Source organism: Pelophylax lessonae, assembly GCF_965119305.1.
Source record: "Pelophylax lessonae genome assembly, chromosome: 4".
Taxonomy (NCBI): Eukaryota; Metazoa; Chordata; class Amphibia; order Anura; family Ranidae; genus Pelophylax; species Pelophylax lessonae.
In genome coordinates, this window is record NC_138771.1 from 628,614,780 (window position 1) to 628,627,643 (window position 12,864).

The 12,864-nt window shown below is 43.9% G+C and overlaps 1 protein-coding gene across 1 annotated transcript in view; it reads right to left on the reverse strand.

Annotated features, from left to right (window-relative positions):
* Positions 1-384: 384 nt before the first annotated feature.
* Positions 385-12,864, reverse strand: part of GUCY2D (guanylate cyclase 2D, retinal) — a 143,794-nt gene continuing 131,314 nt past the window's right edge. The window contains exons 17-19 of the mRNA XM_082256558.1: positions 11,109-11,203; positions 6,098-6,183; positions 385-786 (exon numbers count right to left, since the gene is read on the reverse strand). Coding sequence (XP_082112684.1) covers positions 687-786; positions 6,098-6,183; positions 11,109-11,203 — 281 coding nt within the window. The 3' untranslated portion in view covers positions 385-686. The remainder of the gene's footprint in view (positions 787-6,097; positions 6,184-11,108; positions 11,204-12,864) is intronic.

Here is a 12,864-nt window from a genome sequence, read left to right on the forward strand (position 1 = left end):
GTCATCAAGTTTCGTCACGAAGACAGAGGTTGTAGAAGAGATGTTAAACATATTTTGATGGATGTTTTGGACACCAAAAGACCTTTAGTTTTCTCCAGTGATTTATGCACTTCTTAAACTGGTGTCCTTCTACAAAGTCTTCAACACTTGACACCAAAAGGAACAAATTCCAGTTTCATAATTTACAAATTTAAATTATCTAATTCATTCATTCATTATCTGAATTATTCATTATTATTCATTCATGATCTAAATGATGCCATCTTCTTTGTAAACTCAATAAACTTTTTAACTTGGGAATTATTTAGACTTAAAACCTTGTTCAAGAAACAACTCTCAACACACAAGCTAGAAGTTTGTTCCAGGTCAACCAGTTTTGCTTGGTGAAAGTTGCTGCAAGAGCTGGAAAATCTAAAGTTCTGAACAGACAGCCATCTGGAAGGTGAAAGCAATTTAAAAAGCAAATGATACAGTATTTTCTACCATAGTTTACTATCTGTATCTTGAGAGTCATCTTTGGATTTAAACATTGCATTAAAAGATGTCTTTAAAATATCAAAGACAAGGAAAATAGATCTGGAAGCTTCCGTAGAAAATACCAGAAGAAATCTGCAAAAGGTGTCCAAAATACTCTCCAGAACTGTAAGCTTCCATATGCATCATGGTGGACATCTTTTAGTCATGGCTCATTTATTTTTCTGCTGTTCGACTTTGTTCCTCTCTTGCTCAAGCTTTATTCGCCTCTTCTCAGGAATCTCATCAAGACTGATTCCATGGTTGCTGGCCCTGTGTAATAAAAAAAAAAATTGAATGTTTTTTATGTAAACAGCATCCCATGATGAAAAGGATTGAACATCATTATGTAGGATTGAAGTTGTACATTGGGGAAATGTCAATCAACACCCAATCAGATCTCGAGCAGATGAAAAGGCTGGCCTCGTGATGCCCTCATCTGTCATATGATGCCATAACAAAACATCCTCCACTTGATCCAGACTCTTGACTTTGGCAACAACTCTGACAATCTATTAGCTTTAGATAAGCTATGGTCAAATCCAGAGGCGTAACTAGAACTTTCACGGCCCCGGTGCAAGAAACCATGAAGGGCCCCCCGGACCCCTGGCCGGGGCCCTTCCTTTCAAGCCTGGGGCTCTTCCCACTGATCCTGGGGCCCTTTACTCTTGTTGCGAGGCCATTTATTACGGTCCCTCAGCAGGACCCTTTCACAAAATCTGCAGTGGGCCCCCTTCCTGCCATCATGGGGACTCCCCACGGTAGTGGAATGCCAGGAATGCCAAACCTGGAAGTTCATCCACTGGTATCAGTAGTTTTTATTTTTTGGTATTTTAATTGTATTATTTTTTATCATTTTATGTCACTGACTATGACTCTGTCCATTCAGAAAAGGAAGGAGCTGATAAATTACATATTTACTGACCCCTTCCTGGTTCTCTATTGTGACACATCCCTGCATCAGCCGGCAGGAAAGGGGATGGAGCACAGTGGAGTGGGGAGGGGGGGAGGGGCAGTACAGTAGAGGAGAGGGGACCAGGGGAGCACACGGGGGCCCAGAAGTGGCGGGGGCAGCAAACAGAGGAACCAATCTCCTCCATTTTCCTCCTGCAGCTACAGGAGGAAAAAGGAGGACAGTGATTTCTCTACATGCTGCCCCCACCGCCCCTTCTATCCAGGTGTACAGGAGAGCCGCACAGGCCCCAGGGAGCATGGGGCCCGGTTGCAATTGCAACCCCTGCAACCCCTGTAGTTACGCCCCTGGTCAAATCTATAAAACATTTGATTACATTATGTGCTAAGCAAATACTGTTACATGGGGCACTATAAAGCTGAATACGAGGTATAGCTATTTTTGCATAGTTACATCCGTCCAGCTTGGACCAATGTACGTAAGTATGCATATTCCATACCTGGTCAATCCTTGCAGAAGCAGTGAATTACTGTAGTAGCTGCTATACTAAACCATACCTTAATGCTGAGCTAAATAATATCATATAAAACAATCAAAGAAATATATAAATAAAAAAAAGATAACAATTGTTGGAACCTCAGTTGTGACAAGTGTGCTATACTAGAGGTAACGTGAATTAATAATACATGTGATATAATCAAATACTTCTTTTAAAAAAACATAAAGTCCTCAACTATGCAAATTTTATGTAAATATATTGTGATAATCCTCCCCGCCACCGACATCTGTGTTGTACAGCGTGCTCACTCTTCCTTCTCCTTTCATGGAGTTAAATGACCACATCCATGTGTCATCATGATGAGTGTCTCCCCCCCTTATAGTTGGGTTCTCACCTCAAATGATGTTACCTCGCACCTAAGCTTGGTCTAAGAATGCCTTTTTACCTCTCCCCGGCATAGGGATGAGTATCAGGTTAGCTCTAATACGTACTGCTTGTCTCCTTACTCCACTTCTTCATGTTGCTGGGTACTCTAATACAGCTATAACATCTTCCGCAGTCATGAAATCCCTTAATATCCCAATAGGAAAATTTCCTAATTTTAGGGGGTTCTATGACATTTCTAATTATCTTAATTCTTAAATTATAATAATATTATGCACAAGCCAATCAGATGTTGCTGTCCTATGTATATAAGAAGTGTAGCATAGCCGTGCATCTATTTGATAACATAATAGCGTATATAGTTAGCATTGGGTGTTGTTACATTGGTGAATTTGGTCACATAGGAAATGGCTGTGCTTAATGAGCTACGAGAAAATGGCGCATGGCTCAGTATAAAAAGTCAGCCTGTCAGTCCTCCGTCCAATAGAATTTACCCCTGATGAAGACACGTGACCCTGTGTCGATACGCGTAGGGGAGGGACAAGGACAGTGATGGCACCCGGTGGCTAGATAGAACCAGCTTCCATGAGTGTAGACTGATGGCTTGCAGACACAAATGAAACCGCTATTTTGAGGATATTTTGTATGTTTATTCTGGTGCACTGGAAGCAGCAATAAATTGTGAGTACCTACATTATTGTTTTTAATAAAGATATGCTTTTAAGGGTATAAGCACTATTGAATTCTTTCTTCATATGTGACATTGAAACGGTACCATAGAGGAGTGGAATGAGGAGACAAGTAGTACATATTGGGGCTAACCGGATACTGATCCCTAGGCCAGGGAAGAGGTACAAAGGCGTTATTAGACTGAGCTTGGGTGCGAAGTCACATCATTTGAGGTGAGAAGCCATTTTTTAAAATTTTGGATAGATTAAACAAAAGTTAGAACTTCTGTCAGACACTGTCATATGCTTTTCTCTACAAAAGAATGGCACCATCCAGTGGCGGCTGGTGCATTAGGGGCGCAGCAGCGCTGCCCCCCCTATCGATGACCCCCTAATCTACATATAAGGTGCCGGACGCATGGAATTCAATGGGGCTTTTTTTTTTTCTTTTAGCATGTGCTTAGAGCCAGAGGCTCTAATAGGCTAAAAAAAAGGGTGGGCTCGGAGCGCAGAGCACTGCGCCCCAAGCCCACCCAGTTGTGTGACAATAGCGAATGAATATTCCCTATTGTCACACGGATCCTCCTCCTGGCCAATCAGGAAGCGGGTCTGAGGAGAAGCCATGCCACCGCCGCTACCATCGCCGTTTGCTGCTACTGCCTGCCCTCCCTCCACATGTCCAGGCAGGGTGAGTGAGCCGGCGACGGGGGTGGGCATGGTGTGCAGCCTGGTGTGCAGCCCGGTGTGTTCCCCGCCACTGGCACCATCTTTTTTCAGGTAATATCCAGGGTCATCATCAATTTCCTGGACTGAGATGCACAATCCTGTAAATGATGGTGTCTGTCCAGTGTTTTGTTGTGTTCACAAATGTCTGACACAGATCAGCTCCTGCTGAAGCCTATCATCTTGTGACTTGCTACAAAGTTGCTATGTTGCAGTCTTATCAATAAGGACTAGTTCCCATCTGCTTTGGTCTCTCAAGAGCAATGCAAGCTAATACCCTCTTAAGAGAGGATTTGACAGACAGGGAGGAGGCATAGTATTTCCCCTTACACCGTCTGCTTTAACCTTTGACTGGCATGCATTGCACGCTGTTACAGGGCGCTTGAAAAGTGGTCCTATTCACTTGAATGGGTTTCACTCAGCGGGCATAGCACTAGAAGGGGTATCATTCCTGCCACAACCGTCAGGCAGGCATCATGGCTACAGCAGTGTACAGCCACTTCAGCTAAAGAGGGAGCAGTTGGGGAGTTATACAAATGCATCTCAATATGGGGTTTTACCAGCCCTCAACCACTAAAGTTTTGTTGTTTTATACAAGGTGTGTATAAAAAGTTTGGTGAATAGTCCGATATCTCAACGGTAACATGGGCCAGGTGCGCACATACACATAGCTATTCAGAGACACATCAAGAGGCGCCACCTAGCATGGAGTGTACGTGACCCAGGGGCGTAACTACAGGGGTTGCAGGGGTTGCAATTGCAACTGGGCCCTATGCTCCAGTGTGGCTCCCCTGTACAACACCTGGATAGGAAGGGGGGGGGTAGCTGCAGGAGGAAAATGGAGGAGATTGATGCCTCTGTATGCCACCCCCGCCACTCCTCCTATCCAGTTCATTTGTGTTCTGCTGTCTCTGGGCCCCTGTGTGCTTCCCTGCCCCCCCCCCCCCCCCACTGTGCTCCCTTCCCTCTCCTGCCAGCTGCTGCAGGGGATGTGTCACAATAGAGAACCAGGAAGGGGTCGGTAAATATGTAATTTATCAGCTCCTTCCTTTTCTGAATGGACAGAGTCATAGTCAGTGACATTGTAAAAAAAGAAAAAAAAAAAGATAAAAAATAATACAATTTAAAATAGCAAAAAATAAAAACCACTGACACCAGTGGGTGAACTTCCAGGATTGCAAAGGTCACACTTGTGACCAGGCCCTGGCATTCCATCACTGTTGGTAGACCCCAAGATGGCAGGAAGGGGGCCCACTGCAGAACTTGTGAAAGGGTCCTGCAATGAGAGTAAAGGGCCCCAGGATCAGTGGGAAGAGTTCCAGGCTTGAAGGGAAGGGCCCCAGTCGGGGGTCCGGTGGGCCCTTCATGGTTTCTTGCACCGGGGCCCTGAAAGTTCTAGTTACGTCTCTGACATGACCATCATGGTAAACCCGCTGTGGGCAGTCAAATGTAGTCAGTGTGAAAGGTAGGGGCTCAGTGCAATGGAGCAACTAGTGAACATCAAGTTCTGCTAAAAACTGGGGAAAGCGGCGATGGAGATGCATGAAATGTTGGTGCAAGTGTGCGGGATGGAAACTGTGAATAGAAAATGTGATTACAACTGGTTCAAACGCTTTCGCAATGGGATGGAAACGACTGAGGATAAGCCCCATTCAGGTCGACCATCAACAAGCAGAACCCAAGACCTAATCGAGCGAGTGTGACAAATGTTGGCGTGAAATCAGTGACTGACTCAGAGGAATTGGGCATTAGCAAGAATACGGTGAGCATGATCGTCTGTGAAGATTTGGGTAAGGGGAAGATCTGTTCCTGGTTCATGTCCCACAAGCTGACAGAAGAACAGAAAACAAAATGGATGGAAACCTCTAGAGATTTCATTACCATGTGTGACCAGGATCCATCCTTTCTGTGAACCATTGTCACAGGGAATGAGACCTGGTGTTACCAGGTTGATCCGGAATCCAATCAGCAATTGATGGAATGGCATTCACCGTATTCCCCGCAACCCAAAAATAGTCACCTGCATAAGTCCAAGGTCAAGACAATATTGATCACCTTTTTGCGGATGTGGTGGCAATCCAAGAATGCGTGGTTCTGCAATCGATTCCTAAAGAGGCCTTTGCTGCCAGTTTCCAGGAGCTTTTTATGAACATTGCCAAAAAGTGTGTTGTGAAGGATGGCGATTAATTTGAAGGCCAATAAAGGTAATTTGTATGAATCTACTGTTTTTTTTTTTTTTTTTCTGATAACTTTCACCAAACTTTTTAGACACACCTCGTATAGTGACATGTCAGAAATACTGTATATTCATGCAGACTTGTAAAGATATTGAAAGGTTATCTTTTTTTTTTTTTTTTACAGTTATTACAAATGAAACAAATGTAGTGGTATACTCACCCAGGTAAGAGATCTGGTGGTGTTGGTAAAGGTTTATTGAACCCTTCTTTTCCTACCAACCAATATGTGTCCTCCACACCTTTACCCTATAAATGAAAAAGCCACTCTTTATAAAATAGTATAAATGGACATCTAGGTATAAAACTGAACACAATATATCTGGGCTCCCGAGCTTCATTTATAAATTAGTGCCTCAGATTTGTAACCAAAAAAGCCCACGGTTGTAAGCTTTGTCCTGTGATCTACACCTTCCAACTAGAAGATAGGAAAATCAACCACACTCTAGGCCCAGTGCTGTATTTTGGCCTAGGCCAACAAGGCCCAGGCCTAGGGCGGCACTTTGCAGGGGGGCAGCAAAAAAGCCACCCCCCCCTCTACCTGAGACTCTTTTGGCCACTGGTTGCTAGAGCCGCCTCTCTCACTCACCCCCTCTCTCTCTCTCTCTCTCTTTCTCACTCACCCCCTCTCTCTCTCACCCCTCCTCTCTCTCCCCTCTCTTTCTCTCTCATCCCCCCCCCTCTCTCTCTCTCTCTCTCATCCCCCCCTCTCTCTCTCTAATCCCTCTCTCCCTCAACCCACCTCTCTCATCCCCCTCTCTCTCACTCTCACCCCCTCTCTCTCTCTCTCTCTCACCCCTTTCTCTCTTTCTCACCCCCCCTCTCTCATCTCTCTCATCCCTCCCTTTCTCTCATCCCCCCTTTATCTCTCTTTCTATTTGACCCCCCTCTCTCTCTCACCCCCCTCTCTCTTTCATCCACTCTCTCACCCCCTCTCTCTTTCATCCCCCCTCATTCTCTCTCTCTCTCTCCCTCCCTCACCCACCCCCCCTCTCTTCCTCCCTCACCCACCCCTCTCTCTCTCCCTCACCCACCCCCTCTCTCTCTCCCTCACCCACCACCCTCTTTTTCTCCCACCCCTCTCAGCCCCCCCCCCCCCCGTGGGATCTCAGGGGTTGATGCTGGGACTTGTAGTCCTTCAATTTTAGAGAAGTCACATCCGTCAAAAAAGGAGTGGGAGGGGGGGCGTCCAATTTTAGTCTTGCCTAGGGCAGCACAAAGCCAAAATACACCACTGTCTAGGCCTCCAAATGTAATTTTTCTTCTCACCAGATGGTTACAGCAACACTAGCATGCTACAGAGCCTTTATTTAATGATATCAGCAAAAAACTAAGAGGTGCTAACATGATGGAGATCTCTAGGTGAAATAGGATTGCTTGGAGTAGTTTATATCTGTTAACTTTTGCGTTTGCCCCGTTACCCTTAAAGCCCAAAACAGGGCAAAAACAAAAAAGTTTACCTATACAGTAGGGCTGTGCCCACACTGAACAGGTCAACTGCTCATTTTTGTCTAGGGGATTGGAGGACGGAAATATACTTTCTAATCCTTCAATCCTCACCGCATAAGACCGGACCCTGTGACTCCTGCGCCCCCCTGCGGTCTAGCGGTCTTGTGCGGTGGGCTGTTCTTGATGTCATCACACCCATAGACCTGTGAGGACATCAGGCATGGCGTGGGGAAGCGCCATTTGCTGGTGGAGGGGAAGATTGGGTGAATATAAGCTTTCTCAAATCCCCTAGACCAGTGGTTTTGAAACCTCAACCTGGGAACCAGATGAAGCCCTTTGCTTGCCTTTATACAGCCCTTGGGGCACTATTTATCCCACTGACACCCACAATGGGGCATAATTCCTGTCACTGACACCAACAATTAGGTGATATTCCTCCCATTGACACCAACAATGGGGCACTGTTTATTCCCACTGATGCCACAATCCCACTGGCCACAGTCTGGCCCCCTGAAATCTGAAGGACAGTAAACTGGCTCTTTGTTTAGAAAGTTTAGAGACCCCTGCCCTGGGCAAAAATGAGCAGTTGACCCATTCAGTGCAGGTACAGCCCCACTGCATGGGAAAACGTTTTGGGTACTAATTGCAAACTACATAATACACTATAGGCTCAACTCACAAATTTAAACCTTAGGATAAAGATTTTTAATTTAAAAAAGTGACAGTTATTTTCAGTTAAGTCCAAAAAGATGTGAAAATTACAGACAGTTATTTTCAGTCAAATTAAATATGTGAAAATGATAAGAAATAAATATTATTATTGTGTAACACTTTGTGAATTGAGCCTAAATGTGGCTAAGGGCCAGTTCACACCATATGCAGTCCAGTGCATTTTTTTTTTCAGATTCTGAAAATGCATAGAAAGTAGGTTATATGGTTTTTAATGGCATAGTTTACACCAGTGCTTGCAGTTCTAGTGCATTCCAGTTCCAGAAAAAAAAATGCTGCATTTTTCCTGCACTGGACTGTACTGGAATGCTGTAAAATGCATGTAAAAAAAGCACTGGAATGCAACTAAATGCACCAAAAACACACTGGAACACACATGTCCTTATTTAAGGTTAAGAAAAAAGAGGGGGAATGCATTGGACTGCATCATAAACGCAATGGAATGCATCAAAAGCGCGTCAAAAACAAGCATGCAGAAAATAAAAGAATCTGGAACGCATCCGGACTGGGTTTCTATGGTGTAAACTAGCCCTAAATGTTTGTGAACACCTAATCATGACACCTGTATGAGCTTCTTGGACTTCTCATTCCAAAACTATGGACATTAACATGGTGTTGCCCCCCCCCCCCCCCAATCCCACCTCACTTTGCAGCTTTAACATACTCCACTCTTTTGAGAAGACTGTCTACAAGCTTTTGTGATGTTTCTGTAGACATTTCTGCCCACTGAGTCAAAGAAGTGTTTATTGGGTCAGGGTACTGATCTTGGATGAGAAGAGCTAGTGCTGCAATCCATGCTAATTGTGTTCAGTAGGGTTGAGGTCAGGGCTCTGTACAGGCCGCTCAAGTTCATCCACACCAAACTCATCAAACCACGTCTTTGAGGGCTGCCTTTGTACATAGGGGCATGGTAATGCTGGAACAGAGAAAGGTAATTGTCTAAAATATTTTATGCTGTAGCATTAGCAGCACTCAGAGGCATGGAATACAGTAGGTGTTATGGTCAAATGTCCACAAACTTGCATCCATATATTGTACTTTTGTTCATATTTTCCTTTTAATAGAATTTTTTAGACATTGGCTTATATTTGGAGGTCTAATGTTTTTTCCACTTTCCTTGTTGGCTGGCATATATGGACCAGCAAATGGCACTTTTCCACTGCAAGTACCGGCTCGGCTCTATTCGGCCCTGCTTGGCCCGGTTTGCTTTTCCACTGCTGGTACCGCATGGTACGGTGTTGGAACGGTTCGGTACGGTACGGTATGGTTTGCTTTTCCACTAAACTAGTACTAAAGTTAAGTGGGTGGGATAACAACGGGGAGGGTGGGATTCTCTGACCAATCAGTGGCTAGTAGTGACTGCATGCAAAGGATTGTGGGATATGGTACTGGGTATGGTACCTCTTGGAACCACAATCGAGGTGGTACTGTTTTTGAGAGCCGTACCGTTCGGTTCCATGCAGTGGAAAAGCGCCGCCATACCGTACCGTACCGTACCGAACCATTCCTACACCATACCATGCGGTACCAGCAGTGGAAAAGCACAAAAGCGAGCCGAACCATTCGGTTCCATGCAGTGGAAAAGCGGCCAAAAGTGTGTCTCTGTGGCTTGCCTGGCAAAGCGCTTTTTGTGGTTTACGTCAAAACTGAACTCTAGGAATGTGACAAAAATGACCCTTGCTGTTGGTCCCGCCACATACTGCAGTGGTTAAATGCTTGTTTAGTCTAGGGGGGAATGTTCTGTCCTACTTTTATGTATTTTTTCTGTTTTGTATTGAACTACATCAGGTTTTTTATTGTTTTGTAGCATGCAGACATCTAGCGGTGGTTTTGAGCCACTATAACTTGTTTACTAAGGGATTTTGGTTTCTCCATCTGTCCTTCCCTCCTGTTTTAGTTAATTCATTCCTAGCTGGAACCTCCTCATTTCGTCCATGTTCCCTCAGTCAATGTTCATTATTTACAGAGACAGGGCTTGGGAATGTGATTCTCTTCCTTCACTTCAAAGGGTTGTGTTTATCACATACCTAGAGTTCATTTTTAAGATGATATTTCCTTGGAACCACCAAGAAACCAAACACCCTCCGCTAGGCTAGAAGGTATACGTTCCAGCTTGTGGATACAACTTCTATACGATATAGCTGCCCCTGCCATATATTGGTCCCGATGCCTGCCCAGGGATATTTGTTTTACCCTGCCTCTTGACCTTGCTGGGTTAGTACAGTAATTACACAATGTTGTTTTTCATACATGATATAATTGTTGAGATATAATGCCTGTACAGCTGTTATAACATGCATTGTTGTACATACTTTTGAAGAATGTCGGTCTTTTTGGTCTCTTTGGCCCTGAGGAAGCCTTAATGCGAAACGTGTCGGCTTACCGGGGGAAGTTAGACTGTGCTTTAACCGTGACCGCGGTCACCAACATGGTACCTATGCATCAGCGCTCCTACATGGAGTATTCCTCTACAAATGTTTTTACTATGTATATGTAAAGTTTTTATAATTTTGAATTAATAAATATGTATTTTTTTATGACAAATTGTGCCTTAATGGTAGACATCCCTTCCAATTTGGCCTATATAAAGTCCCTCTTTTTCTATATCTTGATTGTTTTGTTATGTACTGGGATGATGGCCAGCTACTTTTTGTCTGTAGTTGGTTAAAAATGTTTATTTGTACAGCTACAATTTGATAGTGTCTGTGATCATAGGCATTGGATAACTTGAGTAGCTACTGAAGATGGAGAATCTGTCACTAGCTCCCGACTCCGATTGAGCTACACATCGTTTGTCATTTCAGCAACACAGACCTTTCATTGACTGCAATATTTATTTAATCCTTTGCAACTAAAATGCTAAGAGCCATTCTGTAACTGATACAAATAGCTGTAACCAAATCCCTGGTGTGATCTTGGCCACGGACTCTTAACATTTATCATTTTATGTTTCAGAAAATGGTGGACAAACCAAGCTTTGCATATGTTCTGTTCACCTTTAGTTCTGTTTTTCCCCTCACTTCAAACAGATATCCCTCTTGCAAGGATTGAAGGATGTTCAGAGTGCTGACATTCATATGGACTCGGTATGCTGGGTAAGACAAGATAAAAAGTCATGGTAAGCTGAAAATTCATCCAGTGTGTAATTGCTTCTGATTATGTGGTCGAGAACAGATCCCTAGCATGAGAAAGCAACTCAGGCTGCAATACTCACCTCCTCTCTGATAACAATAATAGCTTTCTTAGTTTTATGCAAAAAATGGTCAAATATGAATAATAATTGGGGAAGGTTGTGGTGTAGCTTTTAATGTAGTGCAGCTGCAATCCAATACAACTGGTGTACCGCTCAGGGTCTATTGAAGCAGGGTCTATGTGGATTATTGAGCATCTGCAATTGGGAGTTCTGGCATGGGATGGAGCTCATCCCAGCTCCTGCTATGGCTTGTACACATAGAAGGGATCCCTATAACCGCACATCCATGTATTTCCAAAGATTGATGTAAGATTGGCAACCTCAGCCTGGACTCCAGCCAGGCCACGCTCCCAAAGCATTTCGCTCCGCCCCTCGGAGATTAGTCTTGGAGAACATGTATGTGTATGTAGTGCAGCTACCAGACTAGTTGGGAGGGTATCTGCAAGGCCAATAAGTTACCTTTGTCTGCTTGAATTACATTCCATTACACTGTGTGCACAAATATCAGGCAAGTGAGTATTTTGACCAAATCACCATTTTATGCCAATTTTCTAACTCCAAGCTGTATAAACGTAAATGCCTATTGGATTTAAGCATATCAGGTGATGTGTATTTGTATAATGAGGGAAGGTGTGGCCAAAGGAGATCACGCCCTATATCAAGATGTATATACTTATAAGGGAGCTTCTTTTCCTCAGGCAAAATAAGCCAAAAAAAAGATTCAACCGACTCTGAAATGTCAAAAATTGTAAAAAGTCTTTAAGAGGGATGCAGCACTCTTGAAAGTGGTAAGATATTGGAGCATGATAACAGAACCATCAAACCTTTTGTTGCAAATAGTCAACAGGGTCGCAAGAAATGTGTTGAGAAGAAAAGACGAAAATTAACTGCCAAAGATTTGAGAAGAATCAAATGTGGAGCTACCAGGAACCCAATCTCCTCCAACGCTGTCATATTCCAGAAGTGCAATCTACCTGGAGTGCCCAGAAGTACAACATTTTCAGTGCTCAGAGACATGGCCAAAGTAAGGAAGGCTGAAACCCGACCACCACTGAACAAGACACAGAAGTTAAAATGTCAAGACTGGGCCAAAAAATATCTGTAGACAGATTTTTCAAAGGTTTTATAGACTGATGAGATGAGAATGACTCTTGATGGACCAGATTGATGGGCCTGTGGCAGGAGTAAGAGGCACAGAGCTCCACTTCAACTCGCCAGCAAGGTGGAGGTGGGGTACTGGTACGGGCTGGTATTATTAAAGATGAGCTAGCTGGACCTTTTCGGGTCGAAAATAGACTCAAAATCAACTCCCAAACCTACTAGAAGTTTTTTAGAAGACACTTTCTTCAAGCAGTGGTACAGGAAAAAGTCTGCATCTTTCAAGAAGACCATGATATTTATGCAAGACAATGCTCCTTCGCATGCATCAAAGTACTCCACTGCGTAGCTAGCCAGTAAAGGAATTAAAGATAAAAGAATAATGACATGGCCCTCTTCCTCACCTGACCTAAATCCTATTGAGAACACGTGGGTCCTTCTTAAATGGGAGATTTACAGTG